Here is a 27,848-nt window from a genome sequence, read left to right as displayed (position 1 = left end):
TTCACAACCTTCCAAATAGAAGTCCAACCCAAGTACCATTAAACCATATAGTCTTGGTATATTTTCAGTAATTTAATATTTAATGAATCAATCGTTTCCCTGAAAGTCATCTTATAATACTATCTACAATTTTACATTTATTTTAAGTTTTAACCATATATTTTACGGAGTATTTTTTTTTAATTTATTAAGTAAATTTTATTCATGGTATATATATAACTAGTATAGATAAATGATACCAGAGTTCAACTGCTAAGAGCTCATTTATCGCTACACAGACAAATTAAAAACAGAAAATATTTGCCGACATCATATAGCTAACTCCCGAGCTTATCTTAGTGAGGAGTAATTAACGAAATCAATCTTCTTTTGAATCCCAAATTCAAGATAAACCTAATCTTCCAGATACTCACTGAGTCACTGTACACTGTACTACTACTCCTATGTATATATATTACCACACCCACTGATCTTTCCTTGCTTCATTCTCTTGAATGACTATGAAAGCTGTTGTTTTGAGCTCGATCAGCTGCCTCTTTGTCTTCTTCTTCAGTCTTTCTGGGCTTCATGGGTACTCTTCATCCTCTGAAATGCTGTATTATTGTTTATGTTTTTTTGATTTCTTGAATTGGGAACTGTATTCTTGTTGATTAGTTACGGATGATAATGGATACCCAGTTTGTAAATTTTCATAATTTGTATTGTTATTTTGTTCTTTATTTTTTATTGTGTAGTTTTGTCCTTTCTTGCTTTAATTTGGTAAAAAAGTTTGATTTTTTTAGCTTAGGGCATGGATTTGCATTGGCTTCTATTGACTGTCATATCAGTGGTTGTTTAAGCAAGAAATTTGTAATTTATGGAGTGTATTATTTCTCTTTAAAAATCTCCAATCTCAATTGAAACAAACCTTAGCTGATATGTGCTGCCTGAAATGCTGGATATATATGATGTTTTACTGTTTTACTTAATTTATAGAACTTATTGGTGTTGTTATATGGTTTATCTGATATGTTGGATTAATTGTTCAAAATTATTTGCTTTAAGCTTTGTTATTGCCACGAATTGGTAAGATTTTTAGATCACGATTTCAGGATAAATTCAGAAGCTCAGCCTAAAGATGAAACAGGGCATGCTAACTTACCACCAAGGGGTTGGAATTCCTATGACTCGTTTTCTTGGGTCATCACCGAGGAACAGTTCCTTCAAAATGTAGAACTTGTTGCTCAGCGGTTAAAATCTAAAGGTTATGAGGTACTAGGAACATTTGTATACGATGGCATCTTTTATTAGATCCAATGTATTGGTTTTGATGCCTTTTATGTTCATTGTGAGCACTGGGATGATCCCAAAAAACATGTTTCCCTATTTTACCTGTTAAATTCCTTCTACTTTGTGAATCTATGCAGTATGTTGTGGTGGATTTTCTGTGGTATAGAAAAAAAGTAGAGGGTGCCTACACTGATTCTCTTGGATTTGATGTAATCGATGAATGGGGAAGAATGCAACCAGACCCGGGTAGATGGCCTTCGTCTGCGGGTGGTAGAGGATTCACTGACGTTGCTGCTAAAGTTCATAGCATGGGTTTGAAATTCGGGATTCACCTCATGAGAGGTGTTAGTACGCAGGCAGTCAATGGTCATACCCCAATCCTGGATGTTAAAACGGTATTGCTCATTACTCATTAATGCGATTAGTTTTAATAGGAAGGGGGCTATTGAAGACTTGCTGACGTTTCTGTAATTCTTGTATGGATTTGTTCAACAGGGCAAAGCTTATGAAGAAGGCGGCAGGCAGTGGTATGCAAGTGATGTAGGAATTAAGGAGAGGGCCTGTGCGTGGATGAAGAATGGTTTCATGAGCGTGAATACCAAAACTGGAGCCGGAAGGGCATTTCTTAGGTCGCTCTATCAACAGTATGCTGACTGGGGTGTCGATTTTGGTAAAGGAATCAAATTAATCATTTGCTAGGACAACCCCAGCCAAGTTGGTCAGACTGGTGAATCACACGGTTACAAGTTTGAATCCCAACGGGAACAGTCTATTGGCTTTCTTGGTTTGAGTCAGTCAGTTATGGGCAACCTAAGCTGGTTTACCTCCTTGTGGTCCTTTGCTGGCTAGGGTCACAAGGCGGGGTTTACCCAGTAATGGCTGCGGGTTTCCCTCGTCACTAACTTTCCAGTGTTTTGGTCTTCTTTGCAGTGAAACATGACTGTGTTTTCGGCTCTGATTTGGATTTGGATGAGATAACTGTAGTTTCAGAGGTAGGTAAACCTTAAACTTCCTCAAAGTTCCATGTATTCAGTTATGGGAGCATTGAACCAAAGATAACGGTATGAAGTCCACATATGCAGGTACTGAAGGAGCTTAATCGTTCCATAACATATTCTCTGTCTCCCGGAGTTGACGCGACACCAGCATTGGCAAAGGAAGTCAGTAGTCTCGTCAACATGTACCGGGTAACCGGGGATGACTGGGATACCTGGGAAGATGTTGCTTCACACTTTAATGTTGCAAGGTTGGGTGCTTAGATCTCTTATTATCCCTAAATTTGCTGTAAAAATACTTTGTCCTCCGGGCTCCAATGTTTAAATTACTTGATAAACATAGTGACTCGAGTTTGTTTTACAACTTCTGTTATCGCCTATTGCTGTAATTTCACACATCTTACTTTCTCCCGTTTGTCCACCTCAGGGACATGGCTGCTGCTGGTTTGATAGGAACCGGGGGCCTGCAAGGGAAGTCATGGCCCGACTTAGATATGCTACCTTTCGGCTGGCTCACAGATCCCGGTGAGGATAATTCACCATTTCAATTGCAATCTCAACTAGGAATTCTCCAAGGACTTTTTATCACAATTCTCTAATTCCAGTCAATTTTGATTTTACTAACTTCTGCACCGTTTCACTATTCAACACCACCCGCCAGTTAGGCGGAAGCAATGATGAAGAATCAAGGAATAGAAAGTGCATATAAGACTGAAATATATTAGTATTATCTGTATTTCTAACAAAGAAACATAGTACATATATATATATATATATATATATATATATATATATATATATATATATATATATATATATATATATATATATATATTCAAATACATAACTGTAAGTAACTACATATAACTAACACCTATTCATAAACAGACACACCCTATAGATAAACCTAACTCTTTATTTTTCAACAGTTAAAAAGTTCTGATGTGCAATTTTAACAGCCATACTGCCAAATATATGCATGTTTGTTCATCGGTTCGGGTAAACTAATTAGAAAGAGAATATTATACAGGATCAAATGAAGGTCCACACAGATACTCTAATCTAACTCAGACTGAAAAAGAAACGCAGGTAATTAGAGTACTGCAAATGTTTTTGGACGTAATATAGACAGTTTAACCGTTTTGTACTCAATGGGATTATGTTGTCTTTGCAGATGACTTTGTGGTCCATGGCCAAGTCTCCGATTATGTATGGAGGTGACATGAGACGTATTAGTGTTGGGGACCTTGCACTCATTACAAATCCAACTTTACTGGAGATAAACTGGTTTAGCTCAAACAATAAAGAGGCAAGTCAAAAGTGAATTTGTTTCGAGTATTCAGGAATCGAGATTGACACGAAGACTCTAAAATTTAATGCAGTTCCCACACGTAACTGGCACACAATGTTCTCGACTCAGAAGGCATACACTATCCCACACCCACGAAAGTGAAAAATGTACTGGTACTACCTTGGATGCCCAGGTTTTAGCTCTCAGAAGCTGCAAAGACACGAAAGCAAAAGGTTGGTCTCATGAACTTGTTGAGGATGATCTCGAGCAAATTTGTTGGAAAGGGAAAACAACCAAACATCAGGCACCGTTTTGTCTGTACAAGAAAAGACCACTTTTTGAACCGTAAGTCCATAATTACACTAAGCCTTCCCATGATCTGTTGTTGTTTCGTTGAATCCTTTTATCGTAACTTACAAAGGATATTAACATAGGCATCAAGAAACGAGAAATAAGAGCCAAAGTTATGGGAAACTGCATTTACTGGAGGCGGAGAGTAAAGATTCTTGCCTTACTGCTGCTCCAAATCGAAAGCTTACTTCTGCTGAAGCTAGCAAAGGTTCATTCTCAAACTGCAGATGGGAAGCCTACCAGGTACAGACTAAAGATTTTACGCATTTATTTATAATTTGAATTCTCAGAAAGGTATCCTCGTCTGCATCGTTTATTCCCATATTCATAGATATCTGAATTGTCGTACCACAAACAGATGTGGGAATTGAAACGCAACGGAACCCTCATAAACAATTACTCGGGTCTATGTGCTTCATTGGATTCTGTTAAAGGTGACATCTTTGGCTCCATTACTACTCTCTTAACCGCTATATTGTTGCTCACAAACGCATTCGCCAATTGATCTTCCCGTGCAGCTACACCTGTAGGAAGTCGCGCATGGATTGCAAGCGGGAGGAAAGGTTTGATCTTTGATCTCTGATCTCTGAACCCATTTTTCTACACAGACCTCTAAACTCCACCCGGGAATTGAATAACCTAACAAGTAGCATGGCTTCGTTATCCAGGAGAGATATATCTCGCCTTCTTCAATCTGAACAAAGCGACATCCGTGATCTCAACAACCGCATCAGACGTAGCCAAGGCGCTCCCTGAAAGAAACTTGCGTGATCCAAAGTGCTCAGGAAGAGAATTGTGGTCTGGAAAAAGCTTTGGACCAGTAAAGGTATTATCCATAACTGTACAACCACATGGATCTGCTTTGTTTGTACTAAACTGCCATTGATGATGATGAACAAGATAAACCCTGCAACCTTACAAGATGGTTGCTTGTATTAGAAATGTACGTGATGATTGGAGTATGGATTTTGTATACTAAGAACTGTCTCAAGAATTGAAATAATAATAATTTTTTTACATCTATCATCAGTTCTTCTCAGTCTACCTCGTTGTACATAGTCTTTCTGGTATGATTTACCTCTCGACTCTAATTTGTAAATTATTAGATAAAAATATAGTTTATCTAATGAGTATTATTAACCTGGAGGGTGTGGTTGAGTGGAAGGGACTCATCCATCCTTAACCAGAGGCCAAGAATTCGATCCTTGCTTTGGGTTTAGGAATGGAGCAGCCTTACATTTCCAGGCCAGTTGTCCCATCCAAAGATTAATCACTGTGAAAATCCCGGATATACCCAAAAAAAAAAGCATTATTAAATAATGATTGTAAATTTTTCTCATCATAAATAAAAAATATGAAAATATTCTTTTAAGTAATAATAGGTCACTATCTATCCCAATTTGATTAAACCGCCTTGATATTGTATGCAGTGACGCAATATAAGGTTTATGATTGCACGACACAAACAATTTGGTATTTGGATTGTGATTTACAACACCAATATTGACCAGTTGGAAACGTTAAATAATTGTATATAATAATTAGTAGTGAAACATAAGAGTGTTTCCATTTCATCTTTGTCGTGGAGCGTCGGCCTTGTGCTGAATCATACGATACCTAAAAATGTATTTTTTTTAATTTTTTATAAAATAAATTTTATATTTGTATATAGTATATAACTATATTTTACGGCCTGTTTGGTTTGCAGAAAATATTTGAGAAAGAATGGAATTGAAATTTCATGAAAAAAAAAAAATCAGAATCATTGTTTGGTTAGTGGAAAGAAATTACAAAAATATGAATTTCATTGATTGGTTGAGTTTAGTTAATTTACTTCCTTGTGATCGTTTGTAAACGTAATAAAGGTTACAAAAGTAGGTTTTCCTAGAGCACCCTTCCGAGTAATAACAATAGACTTTTACGTAAATTAAGGGTATATGACTTTCATCATTTTATTGCAACATTTTTATGAAAAACTATAAAAGTGTGTTACATTTGTAATTCAAAAGTATATGTTTTCACCGTCTAAGAGATAATGTATTTATTATGAACTAGAAATGTGATTTATTTTATTTTATTTTATAATAAAAATTTTGGTAAAAACCACTGATATGGTAAAAGAAAAAAATTAACAAAATTGTACACCAAACGTGATAAAAAAAAAAGTTATTGATAATAAATTAATACTCCCTCCGTCCCATTTTTCATGTCTTACTTTCCTTTTTAGTTTGTCCCAAAATGTTGTCCTCTTTCCAAAATTGAACATCAACATCATTCTACTTTTCCAATTTACCCTTATGACTTTTGCTTTTATTTCCAAAAGTAAGAAAAGTGAAGGGCATAATTGGAAAATGACATAGCATTTACTTTAATTCCTTAAAAAACGTGTAAAAAGCAAATGAGACAACCATTTCTGGACGGAGGGAGTAACTAATATGGAGATATTGGCCCACCAAATATAGTTAGAATCTTCCACTTTGGCGCCTTAGTATTGTTGGTTAACATTCACAACCGCTTTGGTAACTATAAAAGGCTCACCTACTTCACCCTCTTTGCTGCGTATTATCTCCCTCTCTTTTCCGGCGGACTCGCCACGCCGTTCGACGACTCTTCCGCTACCGCACACGCGTCGTCAACTAACTCTCCCACCTCCCAACGGTCACCTAACCCCCCACGATTTTTTCTCTCTCCCTTTTTAGCTTGAATTACCCGCCCTCTTCCTCCAAACATGTACTGTCTCACCTTCAAACCTACTTCACATCCATCTTTCTCCTCCGCCCTGAGAATTGCTTCAGACCCCATTGATACCAGGCCTGAAAGTCGTCGTTTCCATGGAAAAGCTCCGGCCTTTCGGGCATCTCGCCTGGAAAGTGCGAAAAGACCCGGTAAATTCAAGTCAAGAAACCCGGATTCAAACCCTTTATTTATACCCAGTTTTGCCCCGAACGAAATCCCTCTTGAAATCCTCAATGTGGGCGATAAAGTTCGGTTCTTGTCTTCGGAGTTCAAGTCTTTACTGGAACCGATAGATAAGGTGAAAAGATTGCTGCACTACGCGACTCTTCTGCCGCCCTTCGATGAGTCGATTCGGGTCAGGGAAAACCGGGTCGCGGGTTGCACGGCCCAGGTTTGGTTGGAGGCGATGATGGATAATGAAGGGTCGATGAGATTCAGAGTGGATAGTGATTCAGAGATCACTAAAGGGTTCTCTTCTTGCCTGCTATGGCTGCTAGATGGGGCTACTCCAATGGAGGTTCTGAGTGTGGGAGCAGATGACTTAGCAGAAATGAATGTTGGATTGCCCAGTACCGGGCGTTCAAGAGTGAATACTTGGCATAATGTGTTGACCAGAATGCAGAATAGGACCAGAGATTGTGTTCAGAATAGGGAAAAATTGCAGTCTTTGGATGAGTTTCAATCCCTGCTTGTTAGGCCTGATCTCCATTTCCCCTCAAATGGAAGTTACAAGGAAGATAAGGTGTGCACAAACTTGAATTTTTTATTAAATTATTTCTATTGTTCTTAGGAAAAATTGCAATTTTAGTCCTAGTTATACCCGTGGTACATATAACATACTTAGTCCTTTAACCCCTAAAGTAGTAAATTTGATTCTTCTAGGATAAAAATGGCTACTTTGCACATAACTTATGGGTTAAAATGATCAAGAATATAACTAGGTACTAAGTTTATTATACTGTATAACGGAAGGATAAAAATGTAATTTTTACTTTTTCTTATGGCTCATTATACTATGAATCTATGATCCTGTAGTTACTTTACTGGATATTGGATTATGCTGTGGAATCTATGGGGATCTTGGGTATTGTTCTTTAAGTCTTTATTTTATAGGTTAGAGAAAGTGGGTGGAGACTGGGGAGGGGCTTTGCTCCTTTTATTTTATTTTATTTTATTTTGATTCATAGAATATTCAGTGAGAGCCTAGGATAAGCCAATTGACTAATTGAGGTTGAGAAGTCCATCACAAGGACAATAATTGATGTTGGATTTCCACAAAATCAGATATGATATCACTGTCAAGAATCAAGATTTTTTATTATTTAGGTTATCCTAGACTTGTTGGTTGGCTTTGGACTTTTCTATAAAAACATCTCTTGAAAATAAAACCACCATCTAGAATGGAGGGCAAGTCACGGCAACTTAATAGCTTCTTAGGTTGAAAGACTAGTGCCTCTTATGTCTTTATATATATATATGTGTGTGTGTGTGTGTGTGTGTGTGTGTGTTAAGTTCGGCATGTTTGAGCATAATATATATAAAATAATAAATGTGTTGGATCAATCAGCTTAGACGAAACACATCCTTTTGAGGGAGGCAAAAGGTCATGGCTTTTAGTTTAAACATTGAAATAAGTGGACTGGATTGAGTAGAGTGTTTAACAAAGTTGTAAGTTAGAAGTAAATCTTCTTGGAAACACAGAAGATTAGAGATTTTTGCATTCAGTCACTCAAAGTAGGTAGAGAATTCTTGGTAATGTTATGCCTGTATTTATGCTAATTTCATACCAAATTAATCTTGACTGGTAAGTTTTGTATTAAGCATGCCATGCTCCATTTATATACTTGAATAACCTATTAACCTTCCAAAGTATCGAGAATAGTCACTTTGAGTTCTCGTGTTCTTACTGAACGTAATAATCCTTTGCTGATGCTCCTCTAAATGGAATGGACAATACTGAATTTATTCTAAATCTTTAATTGCAGTCGAGGGTTTTGGCTCCTAGATCCTGAGAAGTCGAGGGCCCTTGTACATAACTTCTTCTAAGAAAATCCAGAATTCCGGTGGGCATTAGAGGCGGCTGAATAGTTGCAGTCTCAGGTTCAAACTCTTAATTCCACCATTGTGTTGGCTTTTTACTGATCTGGGTTCTTTTCTTTGCGGATGGGATGGTTGGTTTATTTTGAAAGTTGAAGAATCCTAATCAAGATGGTGTAGAAAGGCATCCCGAATAACCCCAAGAATACTGCTGGGTAGGAACAAGCCCAGATTTAGCCTTTTTCTGATAATTGTCATCTGGCTTGAGCATATGATCTTGTGCAGAGACAGATGTTATTGTATCACTATGTAAAACATGAAAATTTTAGCCAACATTTAAGGCAAATCCTGTTATGAACTTCTTGAGCAATCTATAAGGAAAAATGTATTGTTTAGAGTTCATTTCTTCCCCATACTGCTAACTCTATATTCTGCTTGTTCTGTTGCAGCTTTGTATGAGTAAATGCTATCATTTTTTGTTTTTTCTGAATGCTTCCTTTATGCATTTCTGCATTAATATATGCTTTCCTTAAAATCTTAAATACAGTGAAAGAACATCATTGTTTTGAACCAGAAAAGGGTTGTTGAATGATGATGTTTGGGATTTGCTCACAGGTTTTTGAAATCCATTGGGGTATTGCTGTGGAAAAATTAATGTAGTAACATGTTGGGAAGATATGACAGTGTAGAAAACCTGAGAGGTGAGAAAACATTAAACACGACTCTGCTGGGGATCGAACCCAGAATCTCTGGTTTCATAGACCAGCGCCTTATCCATTGGGCCACAGAGTCATTTGCAAAATTTTGTATTACATAATATATTTAATAGTAAATGTTCTTTAATTTAGTCATTTAGAAAAAAATGAATCCGAATACACTTTCGTAGAACTGTATTGAATTGTATAACAGTCACACTAATAAATTACAAGAGTCCAAAATCTAGGTATATATACAAGACAAAGAAGAGACTTAGAGGAAGACTATAATTATGAATCAACTCAAATACATACACAGTCTCGTGACGGAAAAGAAGTCTTTAGTACTCCGTATTCAATAACTTAAAATTATGGACTATGGAGTAGTGGAGAAAGATATGAACTCACGAAAGCATAAAGTTGCAATCTTTCATTCCATAATTGCATTGAAAGATGAAACCCATTGTGGGTGTTGTTGTAGCAGCCGCCATGGCACTGTCTTTTCTTCAAATTTCTGGGAGCCAGAAGATTGGGTATTCTCCTCTTGGAAGCAGCTTTCATATTCCGGCGATTTTCAACTTCGGAGACTCAAATTCCGATACTGGTAGTTGGTCTGCAGCTTTTGGCCCATTTCCCCCTCCAAACGGTGTCACTTTCTTTGGCAAACCTTCCGGCCGAGCCTCCGATGGCCGCCTCATCATCGACTTCATAGGTAATTCTGTTTTTCAGAAACTTCTTGGACATAGTACAGAAAGAATCTTGACGATGGATAAACCAATAAAATCTCAGATTCTGTTCTATCAGTAAAGGGACCACAAGAAAGTATGACAGCCCTCAAACCAATATGGCGTTGACCAACTTGGTTGTTATTTCGTCATCTGAAATCAAGATTTCTTGTTTCTGTTTGAGATTTAGGTGTAGTAGTGCTTTAAGGTTAATTTTTGCACCTGAAAGTTCTTTCTTTTTGTGTTCTTGACATTTCTGTGCAGCTGAAAAACTGGGATTGCCATACTTGAGTGCATTTCTGGACTCTATAGGAAGCAATTTCAGGCAGGGGGCGAATTTTGCAGTGAGTGGAGCCACTATTCAGCAGAGCAATGGAAAGATGTATGATGCAAACTTTAATCCTTTGTCTCTTGGCATACAGCTCTCCCAGTTTCAACAATTGCGAGCTCGCACTGCAGAGTTTTATGAACAAGGTTAGACCTAATTGACTAGGTAACTACGAGGTTACAAGTTTGATTCCCAATGAGAGTGGGGCTTTCTTGGTTTAAGCTGGTCTGGAAGGGACAACCTAGACCTGGTTTACACAGTGTACACTCTCGAGTAGTGATTGTGGGTTTTTCTCGTTAACCAAAAAAAGTATGTTGGGAACTTGGGATAATTGTAGTTATAACATATTGTCACCATTTTCTGCTCAGCCAAGGATGAAGATGGTAAATGCAAGGTGCTGCCTGAAGAAGATGAGTTTTCAAGGGGTCTGTACACAATGGACATGGGACAGAATGACCTCCATTATTTCTTGACATCCATGACAGAAGAAGAAGCAAAAGAGTCCATAAGTTCTGTTATTGATAAATTTGCAATGGTTTTAGAGGTGAACAAGTAATGTTGTGTATGTTGGCGGACTCAAACGGATTGTGCAAATGTGCAATTACTCTAACCTTTTGTTCTCTGTATCTCAGAAACTCCACCAGCTAGGCGCAAGGGCGTTTTGGATCCACAACACAGGCCCCATAGGGTGTTTGCCATTCTTTGCTATTGATGATGATCCACAAAAACCGGAAACCACTGATCAAAACGGGTGCGTGGAGGCCTACAATGAGGTGGCCCGGGAGTTCAACAAGCAACTTAAAGAACGAGTCTACAAATTGCGCGATCAGCTCCAGAGCTCAAGAATCACCTACGTCGACATCTACTCTGCTAAATACGATCTGATAAGCAAAGCTGCAGCCTATGGTAAGTAAGTCCAGCCTTAAAAAATGCATCTTTAAGGGTTGATCACATCTGAGATTGATTTGGTTGCAGGTTTTTCGAATCCATTGGGGTATTGCTGTGGGCAAAGTCACGACTTGCCTTGTTGGCAAGATGTTAGAGTAAACGGCAGCTGCAATAATCCTTCAGAGTATATCAGCTGGGATGGCATACATTACACTGAGGCTGCAAATAGATGGGTCGCTGACCGGATTGCTGATGGCCTCTACTCTGACCCTCAAACTCGTGTTATTGAAGCCTATCCCAATCCGAGGAGGAGGGGTGTAAACGAATCAAATGAACGGTGTAACGCTGAACTTTGAAACCCAGTGTAAGAATAAATGTTTGGTTGACCTTCTTGTTATCTACAACTTCATAGTACCTAAATTGGCTAGCTTTGCAGGTACATTCAGTGAAAGAACAGGTTAAACTTTTAAAGCCAAAGCATATAGGGTATAGCATGCAAAAGGGAGAATAAATAGCAGCAGAAGGGGTGTACTTTGGAGGGAAAGCAAAGAAAAAAGAAATGAATAGCACTATTGGAACAACTTTGCTGGGGATCAAACCCAGAATCTCTGGTTTCATAGACCAGCGCCTTATCCATTGGGCCACAGAGTCATATGCAATTGCAAGATATTTTATACAATTAAAATCTGAATGCAATTATGTAGTAGAGTTATTGTCAATTTTTTTACCCTAATATTTTGGCCCGCCCTTGTTTGGTAATCGAGATATGTTCAGTAAAATTAGTTATTTATTTACACCTCCAAAGGGATACATATACTTTTTAAAAAAAATTCATTAATTATAAAATAGTTGTTAGTATTAAAAATATAATTTTTTTATACAATAATTTATTATTAATATTTATAACTCATATGATTTCATGTTAATTGTATGTGCTTATCAAATTGCCTACAATAATACTATTGTATATTCTAAGATAAATAAACTTCATAGGGTTTCAAATAGCACATGCAGAATGGTTTTCACAAAGAAATAAATATGCATGTATGCTTGACATTAGGAATCTCAATCATGGGAGGTCTCTTCCTCTTCAGAGAACCAGAATCCATATCGGGATCTGTGTTGGCTCTCTGAAAAATTATTTGGAAATTGCGTCTCGGATCACGTACCGCTCTTGATCTTGAAAGTGCTTGTTGCTGCAGAATTTCAGAGTTCTTAAATTTCTGGTTGAAGTGCAGAATGGTTGAAGTGCAGAATGGAGGGAGGGATTTAACGGCTACAATCTTGGATTTAATTGATCGTTGTTTGTGTGCCGTTAGAGATTGGTGGGGCGGAGCAGTCAAGGTTCTAAAGTTGACAACTTATTGCATGAAATCAGAATACATATGATAAAAAAAGGAATAAGGTTCAAATTGGCCAATGAACTAACCTGAAATACAATTAATACTTCAAATGTATGCAATTTCACCTGATAGCAAGTTACCATCAATTGTAGCAGGTTACTTGTTTACGTGGCAACTGAGTTGACATTTTTAATTGTAAATTTTTTAAAAAATTAAAAAAAAAATTGATGGTAAGCAGGTAAAATTTAAAATTTATTATTAAATTTATTTTAAAATTTATTAAAAATTATTTAAAATGCCAACTCAACTGCCACGTTAGCAGGTAACCTGCTACAATTGATGGTAACTTGTTATCCGGTGAAATTGCATACATTTAGAGTGTTCAGTGGCCTAATTGCACGTTTTTGGAGTGTTCGGTGACCTAATTGCATTTTCAAGTTACATTCAGTGGCCAATTTGAACCTTATTCAAAAAAAAAAAAAAAAAAAAAAAAAAAAACCATTTACAAATATTATAATTATAAGTTAATACTAATAAAGACTTAAACACGAATAATTCATTAATACTAAATTTAGCATTAACCACCAATAATTCATTAATAATAAATTTAGTATTAATGAAGTATTTGTATTTAAGTCTTAATTTTTGTTATTATCATTAGTTTAAAATTATTATTATAATATTTGCAATTTGCAAATGGTGTTTGCTCTTTTTCACATCTGATTCTCATTTATAAATAAAATACTTATTTTAAGGATAAAATGTCTATTTCAACATAAAAGGAGAAAAATGGCTACTTTTAAAATAATTGAGAAATTAATGTAAAGATGTGAATGATGGTTTTATTGGTTACAGACTTACAGGTACTACCGTATATATGAAAAGTATTTAAGAAAAATTGAATTAATGAATGAAAATAAAGGAAAGAGGGAAGATTGGCTTAGACGAGTCTTTGATTCTTTTCTGATTGCTTAATGTTTATTGTCTGTCTAAGTTTGAAGGGTTAAGGCCCTTTACATAGGTGTAGGACATAACCCTTCAGGAATATAATATCCTCCAAGAAATACTTGATCTTTGGTACTATAATATTTTCCAAAGACATTTACCTTTTGAGAATATAATATTACATCAATAATTTATGAACAAACATGATATAAATATATAATTAAAGAAAAAAAATGCCATTTTCCCAACACAGAATAACTCCCACTTGTTTGGTGTTACTGAAAAATAAGTCTTTTGTATTCAACATTTCAACTGATAACTTAAAATTATGGAGTGGTGGAGAAAGAGATGAAAGCATAAAAGTTGCAATCTTTCATTCCATAATTGCATTGGAAGATGAAACCCATTGTGGGTGTTGTTGTAGCAGCTGCCATGGCACTGTCTTTTCTTCAAATTTCTGGGAGCCAGAAGATTGGTCTGTCCACCGGAAGCAGCTTTCATATTCCGGCAATTTTCAACTTCGGAGACTCAAATTAAATTCCGATACTGGTAGTAGGTCTGCAGCTTTTGGCCCATTTCCCCCTCCAAACGGTGTCACTTTCTTTGGCAAACCTTCCGGCCGAGCCTCCGATGGTAATTCTTGCAGCCTCAGTGTAATGTACGCCATCTGCACTCAAGTATGGCAATCCCAGTTTTTCAGCTGCACAGAAATGTCAAGAACACATGGAAAAACACAAAAAGAAAGATCTTTCAGGTGCAAAATTTAAATCTCAAACAGAAACAAGAAATCTTGATTTCAGATTATGAAATGGTGGTTTATCTGGGACAATAACAATTAACAACCAAGTTGGTCAAGACCTTCTTGGTTTGGTAACTAAGAATTACCTAAGGTGGGATGGCGTACATTACACTGAAGCTGCAATAATTAACAACCGATGTTTATGCAACCAGCTGCAATAATCCTTCAGAGTATATCAGCTGGGATGGCGTACATTACACTGAGGCTGCAAATAGATGGGTCGCTGACCGTATTGGTGATGGCCTCTACTCTGACCCTCAAACTCGTGTTACTGAAGCCCATCCCAACCTGAGGAGGAGGGGTGTAAACGAATCAAATGAACAGTGTAACACCCCGAGGAGGAGGGGTGTAAACGAATCAAATGAATGGTGTAACACTGAACTTTGAAACCCAGTGTAAGAATAAATGTTTGGTTGAGATGTGCAGATTTTTGGCTTCGTTCTCGTTGTCTACAACTTCATAGTACCTAAATTGGCTAGCTTTGCAGGTACATTCAGTGGAAGAACAGGTTAAACTTTTAAAGCCAAAGCATATTGGGTATAGCATGCAAAAGGGAGAATAAATAGCACCAGAAGGGGTGTACTTTGGAAGGAAAGAAAAGGAAAAGGAAATCAATAGCACTACTAAAACGACTCTGCTGGGGATCGAACCCAGAATCTCTGGTTTCGTAGACCAGCGCCTTATCCATTGGGCCACAGAGTCACATGCAATAGTGTTGCAGAATTTATTTTATGACATGTTAATTACAATAAATGTTTTTTTTTTTTTTTTTTTTTAATTACAATCTGAATGCACTTATGTAGTAGAGTTATTGTCAATTTTTTTACCCAGAATCTCTGGTTTCCTTAATTGGCTTTTTGTATTAGATGATTGGCCTCAATAAGGTGAGATGGAAAACACTTCTTTAAGCATCATTTTCTATTAGCTTACTGATTTTTTTAAATCAAATTTAACTATGAAAATGTCCTAATATCTCTACAATCCCACATTTGCTTCTCACTGTTGAAGCAAAGAAAATTAAACCTTGAAAAATCAGCAGTAACATTTAGTCCTAATGTCCCAATTGAATCTAGAAGTTTGGTGAAGAGTATTATTAGACATTGCAAAGAAGACGAGCCGAGGAGGATATAACAACAATAATAGTAAGAATGTAAAAGAAAAAAGAAAAAGAAGGTAAAGCAGATTGCAATGATTGGACACAAGTTAAAAGGGGCATGACTCCACTGGGGATCGAACCCAGAATTTCTGGTTTCGTAGACCAACACCTTATCCATTGGGCCATGGAGTCAATTTTGATTAAGCATTTGGTGTTTAGTTACCTATTAGTCTATTACATCTTTCATGTTTTAGTGCCGCCTCTATTGTTCTGAATAGTTTCATATTGCTTATATGGCAAGAGTTTTAGACTAAAACGTCTTATCCAAGTAATTCTAATTGAAACTTTTGGAATTCAAAAGAGTTATCTCGTTTGGACAGTTCCTTTCAAGAATAGTTTAACCCGTTTTCATCCATTCTTATCTCTCTTGCATTGTTAGTTTGTTCAAATTGCAACATCTGATGCAAGGTTCAAGAGCTAACTGGCATGTTGTAACATGTAGGAAGAAAGAATTATATATATATATATATGCAGAAGCAAACAAAACTATCTGAAAAATTCATGGCAAGTTTTTGAAATGAGCAAGATCAATGATCATCACAGTTACATCATCCAAACTACCCTTTGTCACAGCAAGGCTTGCAAGTTTCTTACAGGCATCCACAAGTGCACTCTTTTCTTCATTTTCTTTCCAGCTATCAACAACACTTCTCTTACAACGTGGAGAGCAGCCTGCCCTTATACTCGAATTGGCCAGCGAAATTCGTCGAGCCTTCAATGGGCTTTCGTTTTCTCTGCTGAATTCATCGTCTGTTTCTTTCCAGGCATCACCACTTTTAGTCGAGCATGGAGAGCAGCCTGCCCTTATACTTGAATGTGCCAGTGAAATTCGTCGAGCCTTCAATGGAGTTTCGGTTTCTCTGCTGAATTCATCATCTGTTTCTTTCCAGTTATCAGAACTTCTGTTAGAGCATGGAGAGTAGCCTCCTACTCTACTAGACTTGGCCAATGAAATCCTCAGAGACTTTTGTGCAGGACTTCCATTTTCAGTGCCAAAATCGCTTTCGTTTCCTTTGTTTGACTTCACTAGAGAAATTCTCTTTAGCTTTGAAGAGGGACTGGTGCTTATACAATCAAATTCAAACACGTTTTCTTTTAAATCATCATCTTTTGGTCCCGGTTGACATGATTGCATCACCATATCTATGGCTTCCTGGTTCTCAACCTACATCAACAAAATACTAAAAGTTGAAAGGATTGCTAAAAAAGATTGGCCTTTTTCACAGCAGGATTTCTACCAACCTTGTCCCAAAGTCCATCTGAAGCTAAAACAAGATATTGCATATCTGCAGTAAGGCACATTCTCTTTGTGTCAGGCTCGGCCACTACCCAGTCCTTCAAATGAGCATCTCCAATGCTTCTGGAAACCGAGAGTACACCATGAACTCTCCAAGCTCCTCGGTGAATCTCAACGTAGCCTCCCTATACCAGAAGCTCAAAGAAGTTGTGATCAGCAAACACGGATCTCCTACATGTTATTAGCTCAAAGAACAGTTTTGATGCAAGAAAAGAGGTACCTTATCCTCGATCCTTCTCCGCTCATCCTCTTGTCCAGCTCTATGATCTCTCGTAAGGACTTCAGCTACTCCGCTTCTACAAAGAACTGCTCTGCAGTCCCCTAAATTGGAAACTATGATCTCCTCTCCTTCAACCAAAGCAGTGACGCAGCAGGCACCACTGCATATTCCCTGTAAAACTTAAAGTAAGAGCCTTTTAAATGACCCAAGAGCTAACTTAGTTTGCAGTTTATTGCAGTAAACATGGTGGGTATACATGGGAAATCTTGCAGCATTTCATCTATGATATGGTTAACACATGATGAATGTTCAAGAAAACAACAAATTGCCTACAGTATGAACCTAATAAAGACCAGTTATAGATTCTCATACCTTTTTCAAGAATTCAGAGTCAGTTTTCAAATACCCAGCCATAATGGCATCTTCTTTGGCTGAACTGCCAGGTGAATTCTTCAGCATGTCCAGAATATTAGAATGCAAATTCTCTGCTACAAATTCAGCAGCTTTGCTCCCTCCATGCCCATCATACACTCCAAAAAATCCCTACATTTCAAAGTCCAAATTAAATCCATTTAAAACTAATAAAGAAAGAAACTTTGCCCAATTTTCACAAAAAAGAATTCCCAGAAACACACAGCACATTCTACATTATTCTTAACAATATATCAGTTCAAGAAATGGGACCTTTTTGGCATGCGGGCAACAAACAATCTTGTGGGTATCCTCCATGAACTTCTTGCGGCCTTTGAGGGAGAAAACGCCCACCCCCTTAGCACTGAACCACACGGCGTCGTCCTGGGCGGCGGTGGCACAAGCTCTCGGCTCCTCGGGCGCACTGATTTCACGGAGGACATTAGGAATCTCGATCATGGGAGGTCTCTTCCTCTTCAGAGAACCAGAATCCATATCGGGATCTGTGTTGGCTCTCTGAAAAATTTGGAAACTGCGTCTTGGGTCACCGCTCTTGATCTTGAAAGTGCTTGCTGCGGCAGAATTTCACAGAGTGCTTAAATTTCTGGTTGAAGTGGAGAGTGGAGGGAGGGATTTAACGGCTACAAATCCTGGATTTAATTGATCGTTGTTTGTGTGCCGTTAGAGATTGGTGGGGGGCGGAGGAGTCAAGGTTCTAAAGTTGACAACTTTAGTTACTTTTTATATTTCTCTATTGAATAAAAAATTTCATTTCGTATTTTACAAGATTAACATAAAACTTTCATCACATAAATACAAGCAGTGGAACTTAATGGATTAGAATATGAGGTTCAACTAACGCTAATATGGATGCGTCAATAAGAGCTTCCCCAATCTGTTGTTTTTACACATTTTTTTTAGGAAAAGATGACTTATGTGGATGAGAAATGTGGAGCAAGATAAGAGTTAGTATCTCATACAAAGATAATTTTTATGGGGCTTGCAGGTTGCTATGCCGCCTATACGTAACCTGCACAGACGGTGCCCAGTCGAGCCTATGAAAATTTTTTTTTTTTTCAGGGTCAGACCTGTTTTTTTTCCTCTCTCCTACATGTCTTCCTAAAATGTTAAGCAAAGAATCAAACTAATGGAGAGTAATTCTTTTAGGGTTAGAAATTCATAGTCGGTCTTTATTTAGAATATAAGCAATATCATTATTGGAACCAAGTGAAAATCGCTCTAATTATTTCTCTATTAAACCACTAAGGCATAATTTATGGTGCAAGGGGATTGTGTTACATCAATGAAGAGAGACAAGTCTAGCATTATTGAGATGAGAGTAAAACAAGCTTTGTAAGTTTGTGATCTTTAATGGAGTTATGGAGGTTTATTCTAGAGTGTTTAAAAAAAAAAAAAAAAACTTAGAGTGTTTGATTTACTTAAAAAAAAAAAACATCTCAATTTGAGAAGTATTTCGTGTTATCCACACATTAATTTTTCTATAAATATATTTTATTGTACACACCTAACTATAATACTTGAGTAGTTCAATAATTTCAAACAATTAAAAGTGATAGTCATCAAAATTACACAAAATTTCTATATTGTGAAATTGTCATTAATTATGCATTGAAGGAGGATTTGAAATGTCCATAGTGAATAGTTGAGTAGATTTAAATAACATTTAGATTATTCTTAACCCTGAAAGAGACACACTTTCAAGATGATGTGTTTGCATATAATTTTTTATTTTATTTTATTTACACGGTGTATCAACCAGCTTACTATTTTAGCAAACTTCCGATACAATGCCGTTTGACAGCTTTTCTACATTTGTTTTATTTTATTTTATATATGTATATATTCATTAAAAAATTATTAATTTATTATTGTAATATGAAAGTGACATTACTTTGAGAGGCTATTGCATGGATGTAAAGAAAATAGTGAATGAATTACAAATTTAGTGATGTACTCTTGTAAATACAAGATTCACTTTTAAAAGTGAAAAAGTATAGAGATAAAGATAACATTATAGTATATCAAATTCATAAATAAAAAGAAAAAGGAAAAGAAAAAGAAGAACTACTGGTTGTTAAACGCCGCCGTATACCGAAGTGGGACCCATAGTATAGACACTTCCCGAGCTGGTGTAACAAAAGAAACCACCAAACCCAACTCCGACTGGCCGGCACAGAAGAAGAAAATGGTGCTCTCTCTATTTCCACCGCAAACTCCTCTATCCATTCCCGCCAACCACCACCATAACTGCTGCTTACTCTTCTGCCCTACCGCCGCAACCGCTGCCTCCGCCGTCGCCACCAAATACTCCGCTCTCTGCAGAGCAGCCGCTCATGCCTCCCCGCAAAGGCCAACCCTACTCACTCACACCGCCTCCTCCTTCTCGCCTTCTCCGTCTACTGCTAGCACTGATTATCTCCGTCAAGTGAGCGACACTTGCGCCGGCGATGATCCCGCTCAAGGTGGAGGAGAGGAGCCGGCAATGGTGTCTTCCGCCTCCGCTGTTGCGGCGGCAATTCGGAATTCCTCCACTTCGCCTGTGGAATTCGTGCAGGTGGTAGAGAAAGACGGCGACAAGAACAGAAACTTGGTCCTCCCTAGCCCCGACTTCCAGAGGCTTTGCCTTGAACAGTTGGACCTCTTTCGTCGCATTGTCCATCCCGAAGCTATATTTTCGGTGAGAAATCGGAAACATTATTTCACTTCTTTCCACTTTCTATTTTCATACGATCACCTAATAGATTACTCAGATTGGCTATATTAGATTATTATATTATCCCCGCTAGTTTCCTTATGGTTTTTGAGCAATTATCCTAATTTTATCACTATCTTATGATTTCTGATGTTTGTAATGATCTGTTCTCTGATCAAGCAAAATGCAGGTTTATGTGAGACCAGCTGGTAGCTACGTTATGGACCGTCTAGAGTTGCGCCGTGTCACTTTATATCCAGGTGTTAATACATCTGATATTGTAATTCTCATTGGAAACTTTAGCGTTGCCACGGGTTTAAGAGCTGCAGAAGCTGCTCTTTCAAACCTAGAGGTGTGATAATTCAGTTCTCATATTTGTCTTTTCAATTGCAATTGAACACTTTAATTTTGTCTCTAAATTGTTTCTTGGATATTGGATGAATGTTTCTTTTATTGGTAGGCAGAATTACTTCCTGAGCTTGGAGCTGTGGTGTTTCCTATGGTCAAACACCCCTTTGTTGTTGGCTTCTTAGTTGCTGAGCTTCCAACTACTTCTATTGATAAAGGATTACATGATCCAGAAGCTTGGTCTGGCAAACGGGAGCTATATTCTTTGCCCCACGGTGTGGAGCCCAAATCATTCGCACTCCAAACAAGCGAAGACAACTTAATGGGGATGTTCAAGTTCAGTGCTGAGCAAAGACTAAATGCTCTTCACATTTCTCGCTCAATAGCAATGGCTTATGTAATGGACCAGGTAGCTTCATGACAAATGGTACATTTAATTTAATATGATATTTGATGTTCTTTATTTTTTATAAATTTTCTTAACTTTGTAATTACACTAAATTGACATTAGTTCTGCATAAAAACTTACTTGTCTTCTTTTTCAGAAAGCAATCCTGCTCCAGCAGTCCTCCTGGCAAAATAATGTGAGGATGAGTAATTTGGTTGAACAAGTAAGATTCTTTGATAATGTAGTACAGTAACTGTATGATTCATTAAATTTTAGCACCTGTCAACTGTATTTGATGTTGAAGATCTTTTAACTAATCCATAATCACAGATTCGGAGTTCCCTTTCCAGCATGCAAACTTTGAGCAAAATGTTATCTGTCCACACAAAGAAAAATGAGGTTTGTACCTTTACAACAGGATACCCCCCCCCCACACACACACACACACACACTTTTTCTGCCCAAGAAAGCTTTTTTTCCTGCAAAGAGATGGGTGGTAGTGATGAGCTTGTGCAGATATCATATGATATTGTGGAGGACATTTTGGAGCAAGGTGATTCAATGAGAGATACTCTTCAACAGATGCAGGATGCTGTTCACCTCACAAAGGTCCTCTACCTCCTCCCTCTCTCTGTTTGAATCTCTTTCCATCCTTTTTTTTTTTCATTTGTAGAGCTCATGGGAAGCACTGAAGTTTTACTAGCAGAACCTGTTTAATTTTGAAAATATAAGATCGAGGGCTGCCATTGTTGAAGTACAAGTTAAATAATCTATGCATATATGGACACATTTATGTGGTCTAATAATGAGATAAACAAATTTCCTGTGTGCTACTCCTGTTCCAGGAGGGTTAGCAGGAAGGGCTTTGTTAATTGGCAATTGCCAATATGACATAAAGTGCTATTATTCATCATGATAAGAAGTGGAGTTCAGGTATCATTTAAAACTGAAAAGGGTATTGATTATGAGCTTTTACTTTCATTCAGGCTAATATTACCCGCTTCAATGAAGAAAAACTGAAGAAGATGCACCAGCCAATTTTTGCTGATAATTCTTATAAGCAACAGGAGTCTAGAGGACAATTTTCTCTTAATTCGAGATCTAAGGATCAAGAGTTGCCAATGCCACCTCTTGCTCTTGCACCTGTACATCGAGAAGGAATCAGGTAGGCTTCTGTTACTCTTAAGGTGTTTCATGCCTGACTTTTAGTGTGTTATTGGATCAACTTTATTTTTGCTTTTGCAAAAAGAGATTTGGATTTTATGGGCATAGCAGGACAGCCATTAAAAGACACACTCTATTTGATCCTCCTAAGTGTACGAATTCTAATAAAGTGGAATGTAATGAAAGACTAAGTAGTTTCAAAGTTCTCTCTTCCTTGGTGGTCCAGATTTTGTGATGCTACCTTTCTGTTTTCCTTGTAGTATTTTGTAAATAAATCCCCTCATTTCCAAAGCAGACTAACCTTATTACTTTATGTGTTCCCTCTTCCCTTTCCCTTATTCTTCCCCTTCTCCTGCCCCTCTTTTAAGATTGTGATTCATCCACTTCTTGCATGAATTCTCATTCCTGCACATACATGCATGCAGTAGCTTTTGTGGCTATTTTACATATTGCACCACTAACTCGCTTTCTTTTTTTATTAAAAACTTCATATGACATTTGGGGTTCAAAAGACCGTGCAACATGTCAAATGTACTAACAGAATTGGTTGAGGCAATGGAACCTTTAGCACATAATCAGCAGAGAGCTGTGGAACTGTGTGAACAAACAGGACCTTTACATGTAGCTGTTGAAGAACCTGCTTTACGGCAAGCTTTGAGCAATTTGATTGAAGGTGCTTTATTGCGTACTCAAGTTGGGGGAAAGATTGAAGTTCTGTCTACTGTAGCCCCTGCTGGTGGTGCTCTTGTTGTAATTGATGATGATGGGCTTGATATGCACTATATGGTATGTATCTTGAAAACATTTATTTATAATGAGCTGTTGAGAAAGTGCATTGATTTTGAGTTCCTGTCAGTCTTCTAATCTAACTATATAAGAGTGATGGGTCATGAAGTTTTCTTCTTCCCTTAATGTCTATGGATATATCCCATGGAATATCAAGAAGTTGGAAGGATTGGAAGGAAGGAAGGGCTAATGAAAGAAAAGGGAAAAGAAACAAGATTATTTTAATTGAGTGTCTCATGCATGGTAAAGTTTTTTAAATTACGGAATATTTGATTGTCGCAAATTGGATTGCTATGTCATGATTAGCATAAAATAGTGCACATAATGAATGAATCAGTTCTCAAAGTTGACATGCTCTGCAGTCTAGAGAATACGAGTAAAATATTATCAGTGAAGGTAATGTATAAGATCATGCCGTTTTCTGAATTTTAAAAAGTAAAAAGATGAAAGGGAAGAGATTGGTTTTTCAATTCCTCTCCCCCTCACAGCCACTCTGTTCTTCAGGAGCTTTTTAAAATAATGAATTTGGTTTTCAATTGAATATACAACTGAAGTGTTATCTTCATTGTATGCAGACACAGATGCATTCTCTTGCACCATTTGGGGCGGATCTCCTATCTGAAGGCAAAGTGGAGGACAGCATGACATGGAATTTTGTTGCTGGGCTAACTGTTGCTCGAGAAATACTAGAGACTTATGGATGTGTTGTCCGTGTCATATCACCTAGAACAACCGATATTGCTTTTGGGGCTGGGGGAACCCGTGTGGAAATTTGGTTTCCTTCTCTGTCTTAAGTGGCTCCACATGCAGTATATCAAGGTATTGACATCTTCCATCTTCCGTGGGTCTTTTTACTGTAATAAGGCAGGGGGTTACACTGGTGTTATGTACTCTAGATCATTATGTTGGAATATAGCTATACTTTGGAGGATAGAACTAAATCTAAAAATGCCTGAGGAAACTTACGTACTACTAGAATGCTATTTGAACATCAAAATTCATTAGTGTACATATTATTCCATCCCTTTGGCTGTCAATATCCAGATATAGTGTGAATGAAACTCAGAATATATAATAAAGATGGGATTACATATAATGTACATCAGTACATGTAGTTCTTCTGGTTGTATAAATATGAATGTGCCTGTATGGTTATGTTCTTTTCATCTATGGATGTGTATATTAGCAACACTACTATGATGAGTTATAGTGTATAGATTAAGTTATACTTTTCTTGTGGTTTTCTCAATCTCTATTTGATCATTATGTTGTTTAAGTAGGACTTAGCTAGATTGATGAATGATGGCTCAACCTTTGGCGCAAGATAAGGTGAGTCCTCAAGCATATATATCATATAATATTATAATAATCTATATTTGTTGGTACATCTGATGAGGGATGAGGGTGGTGGGGTTCGAATTCAGGTTTATTGTGTAGAAAGAAGTGTAGCTTACCACCAAATTGCACCCGAACCACCATAATATTAGTCCATGTGTGATTTACATTGGAATTCTTCTCTTAACAACATAGATAAACCTTTTCATTTATTCTTAAAAATTGTCCAAAAACATACCCTTTCTTTCCCTCTCCCTCCCTCTCTCATTGGGATGGAGAACCCTAATTTTGACCATTTTCTTTCCGACAGCCAAACATCCAAAGGAATAACAGGGTTTACTAAATATATGTTTTCTTCTTCCAGGGTTTAAATTCCCCAAGGTTGTATCCATTCCAATATTAATGTGCAACATAATTCCTTCATCTCCTTCTACCTTCCTTACTGAAAGCCCCCCGGCCTTCAATTCATTTTGCCTAAACTCTTAATGGAGGTGATTGTGGTGTGCCTTCTCCTCATCTTCCATATCCCCTTAATGAATGGTGAAATCCAGCATTTAGATGTATTATCTGAATCACGAAATGTCATCATGTTTGAAGATTTCGGGTTTTCCAAAGGTGGTTATATCTCTATTTCCCTTTCCTCTGTTTTTATGTCTTCAACATCCACGAACCCTGTCAACTCCTCCCTCATGGGTTTCTTTTATGCACCCTCCCCAGCTTTTGATGCCCTAGAAGATGCATTATTCAATAATTCATGTATCTTGGGAAAACCCTTCATTTCCCCAATTGTCACCTTCAATGAACTCTCCAATTTTTCTATAACATCCATCAACAAAACCATTCCCATCACCAGCCCAGACCTATATTATGTTTTCTTCCTAAACTGTGCCCCTCAAACCTCTATTTCCATGCAGGTAAACCTCGAAACCTATAACCTCAACCCTAAAGGCAAAAAAGACTTCATTGATGAACATTTCATCGTCTCCCCAGCAATCGGTTTCAGTCTATCAGCTCTTTATTTCATCTTCTTGTTGTTATGGATATATGCATGCTACAAAAACCGGCCGTTTGTTCACAGAATCCACATCTTCATGATGGCCCTGCTTCTCGTAAAATCCTTGGAACTCTTCTCCAGAGATGAAACCCAATGCTTTGTCAGGTTCACCGGCACTCCCCATGGCTGGGACATTATATGGTTAGCTCTAACCTTCATCAGGACCCTGTTGTTCGATATCGTCTTCGTGCTAATGGGAAGCGGCTGGTCACTACTAACACCATGTCTACCAGACATACAAAAACTTGTGCTGGCATTATCAGTTCTCATGCAAATTGTAGTTGACATTTGCTTCATCGTAATGCAAGGGATGGGGCCGTTGATCGAGAACTACAGCTACTGGGTTGTCACATTCTATGCCGTAGATTTCTCATGTTCCATGTGGATTGTCTTCCCCGTCTCCCACACCATCGACAACCTTAGAGAAAGTTCCAAGACAGAAGGAAAAGAAGCCATAACCTCTTTTCAGTTGACGCTCTTCTGTTCTATCTATATCTGTCTCCAAGCCTATGTGTACATGGAAAAATTAGGGATATTTATACTCAGAATTTTCCTGAGTTACAAATTCTGGTGGGTTAGTGTTATATTGGAGCAAGCCATTGAAGGTGGTGTTTACATGCTGGCCTTTTACACGTTCCGGCCTAACGAAAAGAACGATTACTTCGTTCTTGAAGAGAGACAGGGAGAAGAAGAGCTTGTTACTGTTTCTTCTATGCCTACCTCAGTAGTTGTCTGAAGATCGAACATCATCTTCGAGCTTTTGAGGGTTAGTTCTTCGTGATAAGTGCTTGTTTGTCGGATTGCATTGCTTGCACAAAGTTATGCAATATGAAGGCATGAAGTGATATGATTGCAGTCCAATATGTGGGGTTTTAGTTTAGCAATAACCTAACATTAATTTTAACATTTGTCCTGTATATAAGTCCTTTTTTAAAAAAAAAACAATTCATGTACAGTTAATTTTAACTCATAATATGCGTTTTAAGTGCATGCAAATATTCTGGTCTCATTGGCGTGATTGTAGTGCGTTTACCAGTCGTAATGCCGTGATTAGTGTCGTGTAGGAACCATTCCATTTTGTTGAATAGTTGGCTAAGAGTTGAGGCTTCGTCCAACCCCAAAATCTTCATCCTGTATTTGAATGACAGGTTGCAAGAGCCACAAAACAAGGAAACTTGGCTTTCATCACTAATTGATAATAATGCTTAGAAGTTCTATTTTAATTGACAAGGGAAATTTGCAGCCTTGCAACATTGAATAAACCTATAGAACGAACTTGATTAATAATATATTGATAATAATTAAATTTGTGGTGATTTAAACTCGATTATATTTTATTGAGCATAATTTTTTTTAAAAAAATTGTACTTTAATTACCGTGTTTTGGCGTACGATGAGTTGTTTTTCTCACAATTATCCACTTTTGTAAATATGAGTCTTAAATTTGTGTTGTAATGCTGTGTATTTAATTTATTACGATATTGTATTCTTAATCTTTGACCATAACATCTTACTTTGACTTTTGTCAATTATTCTTGAGTAAATACTCAAAATAGTCCATCGACTATAGTTAAATTTACAAATTGGTCCTCGACTTTTAATTTTAACCAATTAAGTCCTTAACTTTGCAATTTTAACACAATTTAGTCCTCTGTCTATTTGACCGTTTGTTGACTGTGATTTTTGAGGATATATATGTAATTTCATGGTCCATCGTCGGGTTTTTAAGATTCCGATTGCACTTTCAGACCGCACTGTTACATTTTAATCCACTGCCGAAAGCAATCTACCAAATCCGGTCGCCCTTCTTCATCCTCCCTTTGGATTCAATGTAGTTGAGTTCGTACTAGAGCGAAGAAGACGACGTGTTTCCGAACCGGTGCAACGTCATCCTGGAGGCCTCCACATGCTCCGACGAGAGCTAAAGGTTCTTCTGGAGATCGTCGATCACGGTCAACAAATGATCAAATAGATAGAGGACCAAATCGTGTCAAAATTGCAAAATTAAAGACTTAATTGGTTGAAATTAAAAATCAAAGACCAATTTATGAATTTAGCTATAGTCGAAGGACCATTTTAGGTATTTACTCACTACTCTTTAAACCAATTTGGGTTGAAAACTATTTAAACATTGACTCTATAATCTAGATGTAGATAGGGAGTGTCTTGGAAGTATGGAATGATTGATAGACGTGGACTGAAAATGTCAGGGACCAAATGACTATAAAAATGTAATTGGAGATTTATACTTATAAAAATAGATTATCAGAGATTAAAATAACAAATCATATATATTTTAAAAATGAAAAACAATAAAATGTATATTTAAAAATTTGTTTTAAAAAAAAGTTGTGTAAAAATTCATTCTCGTTCAAACCATAAGGTTCCAAGTTATATTTTTAGCGAAAGCGGCCTTATTGACATTATTGGTTTGAGTCGATCAATTATGAATATCTTTATGATTATTTGCTGAATTGATAGCTAGGGTTACAAGACTGAGTTTATCTCGTGCACATCATTGAGTAGTGATTTACAGAATTTCCTGTCAATAAAAAATATTGTGTATAAAATAAT

The 27,848-nt window shown here is 37.2% G+C and overlaps 6 protein-coding genes, 1 long non-coding RNA gene and 4 other non-coding genes across 16 annotated transcripts; 6 read left to right on the top strand and 5 right to left on the bottom strand.

Annotated features, from left to right (window-relative positions):
• The first annotated feature begins 389 nt into the window (after positions 1-389).
• On the top strand, positions 390-4,929 carry LOC109171990. The gene is made up of 14 exons (XM_019321111.1): positions 390-571; positions 1,092-1,251; positions 1,407-1,664; positions 1,765-1,939; positions 2,200-2,261; positions 2,352-2,515; positions 2,692-2,789; positions 3,295-3,353; positions 3,439-3,573; positions 3,647-3,900; positions 3,990-4,149; positions 4,265-4,340; positions 4,425-4,469; positions 4,575-4,929. Exons 1-14 carry the CDS (start codon positions 495-497, stop codon positions 4,790-4,792), a joined length of 1,941 nt encoding a protein of 646 aa, XP_019176656.1. The 5' UTR covers positions 390-494; the 3' UTR covers positions 4,793-4,929.
• Positions 4,930-6,401: 1,472 nt separating this feature from the next.
• On the top strand, positions 6,402-9,081 carry LOC109171996 (sufE-like protein 2, chloroplastic). The gene is made up of 2 exons (XM_019321118.1): positions 6,402-7,384; positions 8,628-9,081. The coding sequence occupies exons 1-2, from the start codon at positions 6,635-6,637 to the stop codon at positions 8,652-8,654; spliced, it is 777 nt and encodes a 258-aa protein (XP_019176663.1). The 5' UTR covers positions 6,402-6,634; the 3' UTR covers positions 8,655-9,081.
• A 317-nt stretch (positions 9,082-9,398) lies between these two features.
• TRNAH-AUG lies at positions 9,399-9,471 on the bottom strand. The gene has a single exon. It is a non-coding gene; the product is annotated as a tRNA-His (tRNA).
• Positions 9,472-9,733: 262 nt separating this feature from the next.
• LOC109171994 (GDSL esterase/lipase At3g27950-like) lies at positions 9,734-12,042 on the top strand. The gene is made up of 6 exons (XM_019321116.1): positions 9,734-10,086; positions 10,364-10,573; positions 10,796-10,971; positions 11,060-11,333; positions 11,403-11,679; positions 11,752-12,042. The coding sequence occupies exons 1-5, from the start codon at positions 9,828-9,830 to the stop codon at positions 11,669-11,671; spliced, it is 1,188 nt and encodes a 395-aa protein (XP_019176661.1). The 5' UTR covers positions 9,734-9,827; the 3' UTR covers positions 11,672-11,679; positions 11,752-12,042.
• Positions 11,894-11,966, bottom strand: TRNAH-AUG. Its single transcript has one exon. It is a non-coding gene; the product is annotated as a tRNA-His (tRNA).
• Positions 12,043-14,734: 2,692 nt separating the features above from the next.
• Positions 14,735-15,003, top strand: LOC109171999. The gene is made up of 2 exons (XR_002052683.1): positions 14,735-14,797; positions 14,890-15,003. It is a non-coding gene; the product is annotated as an uncharacterized LOC109171999 (long non-coding RNA).
• A 28-nt stretch (positions 15,004-15,031) lies between these two features.
• On the bottom strand, positions 15,032-15,104 carry TRNAR-ACG. Its single transcript has one exon. It is a non-coding gene; the product is annotated as a tRNA-Arg (tRNA).
• A 513-nt stretch (positions 15,105-15,617) lies between these two features.
• On the bottom strand, positions 15,618-15,690 carry TRNAR-ACG. The gene has a single exon. It is a non-coding gene; the product is annotated as a tRNA-Arg (tRNA).
• A 305-nt stretch (positions 15,691-15,995) lies between these two features.
• LOC109171993 (probable protein phosphatase 2C 14) lies at positions 15,996-18,121 on the bottom strand. Of its 2 annotated transcripts, XM_019321115.1 has the most exons (6): positions 17,760-18,121; positions 17,448-17,618; positions 17,076-17,246; positions 16,801-16,980; positions 16,357-16,723; positions 15,996-16,230 (listed from the first exon to the last, which is right to left on the bottom strand). In XM_019321115.1, the coding sequence occupies exons 1-6, from the start codon at positions 17,979-17,981 to the stop codon at positions 16,058-16,060; spliced, it is 1,284 nt and encodes a 427-aa protein (XP_019176660.1). In that variant the 5' UTR covers positions 17,982-18,121; the 3' UTR covers positions 15,996-16,057. The 2 variants fall into 2 exon arrangements, with proteins under 2 accessions (XP_019176660.1, XP_019176659.1); XM_019321114.1 differs by having other exon boundaries at positions 15,996-16,723.
• Positions 18,122-19,659: 1,538 nt separating this feature from the next.
• Positions 19,660-26,264, top strand: LOC109171985 (chloroplast sensor kinase, chloroplastic). Of its 5 annotated transcripts, XR_002052679.1 has the most exons (12): positions 19,660-20,184; positions 20,390-20,551; positions 20,660-20,956; positions 21,093-21,158; positions 21,266-21,334; positions 21,452-21,544; positions 21,922-22,100; positions 22,612-22,885; positions 23,461-23,704; positions 24,166-24,214; positions 24,585-24,835; positions 25,135-26,264. XR_002052679.1 is itself a non-coding variant. In XM_019321108.1 (9 exons), the coding sequence occupies exons 1-9, from the start codon at positions 19,693-19,695 to the stop codon at positions 23,677-23,679; spliced, it is 1,851 nt and encodes a 616-aa protein (XP_019176653.1). In that variant the 5' UTR covers positions 19,660-19,692; the 3' UTR covers positions 23,680-24,051. The 5 variants fall into 5 exon arrangements, 1 of the variants encoding a protein (XP_019176653.1); XR_002052680.1 differs by lacking the exon at positions 24,585-24,835 and having other exon boundaries at positions 25,299-26,264; XR_002052678.1 differs by lacking the exon at positions 24,585-24,835.
• LOC109171849 (protein GPR107-like) lies at positions 24,706-26,010 on the top strand. The gene has a single exon (XM_019320924.1). The coding sequence runs from the start codon at positions 24,706-24,708 to the stop codon at positions 26,008-26,010; it is 1,305 nt and encodes a 434-aa protein (XP_019176469.1).
• Positions 26,265-27,848: the final 1,584 nt, after the last annotated feature.

This window comes from Ipomoea nil, unplaced genomic scaffold, assembly GCF_001879475.1.
Source record: "Ipomoea nil cultivar Tokyo-kokei standard unplaced genomic scaffold, Asagao_1.1 scaffold0382, whole genome shotgun sequence".
In the NCBI taxonomy this organism is placed as follows: Eukaryota; Viridiplantae; Streptophyta; class Magnoliopsida; order Solanales; family Convolvulaceae; genus Ipomoea; species Ipomoea nil.
Note: the sequence above shows the minus strand (reverse complement) of the source record. Positions and strands in the feature narration are given on the sequence as shown.